This window comes from Anneissia japonica, unplaced genomic scaffold (assembly GCF_011630105.1).
Source record: "Anneissia japonica isolate Jap-2015-1 unplaced genomic scaffold, ASM1163010v1 scaffold2994_len2133135_cov197, whole genome shotgun sequence".
Lineage (NCBI taxonomy): Eukaryota > Metazoa > Echinodermata > Crinoidea > Comatulida > Comatulidae > Anneissia > Anneissia japonica.
Window position 1 is genome coordinate 71,592 of NW_022728550.1, and position 4,887 is coordinate 76,478.

Sequence of the window (4,887 nt, forward strand, 5' to 3'; positions counted from 1 at the left end):
ATTTTTTTAGTGGGGAATATATTTCGATTCTAAAATTATAAACTAATATCAATATAATATATAAAAAATGAATAGTGAATACTGGTAAACAAGAATTGTTAAATGAAGAATTAAATTTGTTTACTGATTAATTGATATAAAGGGATCATATTATTAAATAATAAATAAATAATGAAAAAATATAAGTTATAATCAAGCCTTACCTTTCAATCTGATGCATTCGTTTCTCATTCACAGGGTTAGAAAATACCCGCTCTTTCCTTGGGCTTCTTGGAGGCCGTGACACTACATTAGGTTCAACAACATAGGATTGTGAACTCTGACTGTCGACATCAACAGGCCTACTAGTTGTGGTTGGTAATCGTTTTGGTTCAAAGGAAGACTCTGATACCCTGTTGCTTGAATTATCATGCTGTGGGGGTGAATGGTGAGCTTCTGGTGGGGGCACATATTGCGGGTACTGGATTGGTGATGATGGCTGGTACAACGGGCGGGTAACTTTAGTTGCAATAATTGGATCGCTCATTCGGGGAGAGTCATATAAGAGCACTTGTCTTTTCACACGTGGATCCGGTGTATCTTTATGCTGTCCTATCCCTTTGGAATCTTGAATAGTGGAACTAAGTGGTGGAGATGTGTATCGTGAGCTAATGTCATTGACACGGTTATATGAATCTGATCTCGGTGAAAGACTAGCAAGTGGTGGTGTTTGTTGTCCGAATCTGTTGCTCATCATCGTGTCGATGTACAGTGGATGCGAGGTTGAGCCTTGTGATTGTCTCTCGCGATCTCGCTTCTGTTTCAGCTTCAACTGCTGTCTTTGAAGCCATGTTAGGCTATCTGTCGACCCTTCACTTGATGTTTCACTTGGAGTTGGTGAAACTTGACTTGGTTGGTGTCGACGATCATTCAAAGGAGAGCCTAAATTAGATTGAGAGGTGGGCCCTGTATGAACAATCTTAATAATCTCTTTTTGAGCCCTGATTGGTGAGGTTGGTGACTGCACTTGGTTTGGATAGGAATTTACCCTTGTTGGTGACCCTGATGAAATATTACCCCTCTGATTTTCTGCTACTGGGGTGGTATTTGGTAAAACATGGGAATCATTACTTGTATGCGGTAAAGGTGAACTGGAACGGTAATATCTATTATCTTCTCTGTCTTGTCTGTGATTTGATATTCTCTCATTTGCATTATACCGTAACGGACTATGGGTACCTGCATGAGGATTGGCACTATAAGCATTTGATTGGAGCTCAGCTTCAATTTTCTCCTCCAAAGGTCCATTGGACATACCCTGGCCAAACGTCAAAAGCTGGCCGTTTGGAACTGGCTGACCATTTAATACAGGCTGACTGCTAGAAGATGGTTCACTATGATACATATGATTTGTGTGATGGTTGGAGTTATTTCTCATCATTGGCTCACCATACAAAGGATTATGCATCCCACCAACAGGGCTTTCCTTCTGTTTTTTATTACCCTGTTTATCTTTATCATGAATCTCAGCGTATGGGTTCTCTATCTCAGTTGATGAGCGTGAATAACCGCTGTCACGAGAGGGCGATGTTGGAGAGATGTGTGCTGCTGCATGTGGTACTGCATTTGGCTTGGCGGCATCTGCTTTCTGTGATTGCGATATTTGCCGATGAACACTGACAAAATTACCAGCATCAGGTGACTACACAAGACAAAATTTTAATTAAAATTAATCTTTAAAAAGTTATTAATCAGTGTCAATAAAATAATGATGGCTCTGGTTGAGCATATTGCAATAAAATTATTTGTTGAATTGATAAAAATGCATTTTATCTTTATTGTTTTTTATAACACAATCAATTTAATTAATATGTTTACCTCTTTAAGATCAATTCCATCAAGAAGGTCATCAAAACCTTTTAATAATTCATCAAGCTCCTGACGTTCTTTGTACGATGGTCCCCGTTTTGGTGAGCTACCGAACGGAGCACTTGTTATAGCTGCTACTGGTAAATTTGGGTGTGGGCTCGCACTTTTTGTCGCAACACCATTGGGCTGCAATGGGCCATTGACTTGTACCGGGCCATTCATTAATGGCGTTGACGCACTGTTGTTAACTTGTTCTGTTTTTGGTACATTGTTTTTGCAGACTTGGGCGTACAGGCTACCGTCTGGGGCTGATAAGTGTGGGATTTCAGTGGCATTCATATTTGCGTCCACTACATCTACATGTAAACAAAAATTACTATTTAGTAAAGCTCAGCCCAGGTTATTCCCATATATAGTCATGATGTGCCTATATATGGTCATGATGTGATATCAACTTGTCAAGCAATATTTGCTAGTCTAGACAGGGTTTAGAGAATAACATTTCATTGTTTTAATGTCACATCTTTGTTTCATGTTCACATTTTACCAACTATGTGGCAAGATTTTTATCTAAACTGGTGCACAGCCGAAAGTCATAACACATAAAAAAGCATAAGCTATAGTATAGTAAAGCTTCATTCAATATCAAATTTAATATTATATCTTTGATTCGATTTAAAGATAAACAAATATCACACTAGCTATTGCTAGCACTGGTTACCAACTGTTCCAACTCAAGGAATAGTTAAATAAAATAATAATAATATCATACTGCTTTTCTTCTTGCATTATCTGAAATTCTGTGATACATAGGGGGAAACTCACCATCTCCACCCTCAATGATAGAGTCAAAATGTTCATAAGAGTCCCATCGTATTAACGGATCATTGGAATTTTCTACTGGAAAGGAACTTCCACGGACGTAGTCACTGTTGTGTATCTTATCTGGAGTAGCTGAGAATATAAACTCTACTTTGCTAAATGTTGTAAACCGCGGATCTGGAAAAGAAATTCAAGAAATCAAATAATTCTCTGCTAAAGAAATTAGCATCTTGCTTGCGTATTAATTTTCAATACACAAGCAACATACTTTTTTTCCCCTAATGTATCAATTTTGTATTATGTATTAAAGAAATAAGCATCAGCTAGCGTATGTGTATAAAGTTAAAGAAATATTAGCTATAAAATTCAACATCCTTATCATGCTAATCATTATCAATACTATTATCCCAAATTAGTATATTTCCTCTAGAAGTGTACATTTATTTAATTTTCTGATACCTAATGATAATTCTCTGTGACAGTGGATTAAATTTAAATGGATTGCGCTCGCTTAAAATAGAAATTATTATCCCGGTACAACTGTCACACAAGAATTTAGTGTTATTCCATAAACCAGGTGATTAAAATATCTAAGAAACACCATTAACAGATAAACAAAATGAGGTAAATGTGCTACCTGTGCACGCATCATCTAAGTCAGTCTTTTGGAAAACAAGTCGATATTCCATGACAGCTGTTGTATGAAATTGCACGCGAAATATCACGTCTCGTGTCGTTGAGCGAAATTTTTTGTGGTAGCATTTCACCTGGGTGATTAAAAAATTCAGAATTAAGGTAAAAAAAATCGCTAAAAAAATTGTGTAATTCATATTTTTATTAAATTATAACTTCTTCACTTTGTTAAGATTTTATTTAAGAATTAAAAGAAATTTAATGTATGCTTTGAAAACTGGTTTGATTCATTGTAAAAATTTTAATTAAAGAGATAATAAAAATTAAAAAAATAATAACAATAATTTACAATGAATGAACATAAAAGTGAAATTAAATATAGTAAAATTACCTAAGTGAGTGTCTATTTTAATAATGCATAAAAAGCAAGATTCAACCATATGACAAAATAAAAAAGATATATTCTCTAAACTCAGAATATTTGCATACCAGAATATCTCCTTTGAGAGGCAAGGCTTGGTCAAATGGTATTGCAAATCTTGTGGTTCCCTCATTCACGGTGCTGTAAATTCAATATTTTAATCTGTTTTCAATAATGTTAGAAATGAATAACAAACCATCCCCAATCACCTATAGACATGATTGATTCAAGAATTACAGAAAAGAAACAAAACAAACTTCCAGTGAATAGAAACAAAAGAACTTTCTTCTCAACACAGTCATCTTAATGATTGGGGGGGGGGGGGCGGAAGAGGATGAGTTTTGTTGAAAGGGATCTAACTATTTCTGGCACAATGCAGCACTGACAATTTTTGGCCATTTAACCTGTTCTGAGAATACTATACCCAATGAATTAAAATAAAATAGAAAACAAGTCGTAGCTGACGGAGAGCGGTCCTTGGTCTGTTCGACAGGGTTATCAATCTCCTAGCCTGCACCCAGATCTGCCAGTGAGGTTATCTCATCTTAAAATTTAGTTTGCAGCTTTTTCCATTTATTCACACCAAAGGACAACTAACATACATATGGTTGTCTGGGGACTGTAACAATTTATAAATTAAAAAATATGAGGGCAGTATAAAAGTGTAGAACTTACTAAACTCCTGAAGTAAACACCGTCTGCATATTTTGGTAAATCCCTGTCTCTTATACACATCTAGAGGTGTATAAGAGACAGGGCAAGATTTTTATCTAAACTGGTGCATAGCCGAAAGTCATAACACATAAAAAAGCATAAGCTATAGTATAGTAAAGCTTCATTCAATATCAAATTTAATATTATATCTTTGATTCGATTTAAAAATGTTAGTAATAGTTAGTAGATATTATTAGTATTATCTCAATCATGTATTTTACTTTGAATATGCACCAGCAGATAACCCAAGGGTGATATTGGCTGCCAGCTATACCAATTATAGTCGGGTGGAGAGAAGCAATGCAAATAAAGTGGAGAAGAGACAACCCTACAAGCTATACCAATTATAGCCTTGTGTGGAATGAAGCAATACAGATAAAGTGCCTTAAACAAGGACTCAAGCTAAATGCATAACAAGGGATTGAAGCCCCACATGATTACTGTTACTG

The 4,887-nt window shown here is 35.7% G+C and overlaps 1 protein-coding gene across 3 annotated transcripts in view; it reads right to left on the reverse strand.

Moving 5' to 3' along the window:
* The window catches only part of LOC117114339 (tensin-1-like), a 24,394-nt gene extending 19,958 nt beyond the window's left edge, over positions 1-4,436 (reverse strand). For all 3 annotated transcript variants that reach the window (XM_033257991.1, XM_033257989.1, XM_033257990.1), the window contains exons 1-6: positions 4,400-4,436; positions 3,793-3,865; positions 3,308-3,437; positions 2,674-2,847; positions 1,858-2,204; positions 204-1,681 (exon numbers count right to left, since the gene is read on the reverse strand). In XM_033257991.1, coding sequence (XP_033113882.1) covers positions 204-1,681; positions 1,858-2,204; positions 2,674-2,847; positions 3,308-3,437; positions 3,793-3,865; positions 4,400-4,428 — 2,231 coding nt within the window. In that variant the 5' untranslated portion in view covers positions 4,429-4,436. The remainder of the gene's footprint in view (positions 1-203; positions 1,682-1,857; positions 2,205-2,673; positions 2,848-3,307; positions 3,438-3,792; positions 3,866-4,399) is intronic.
* Positions 4,437-4,887: the final 451 nt, after the last annotated feature.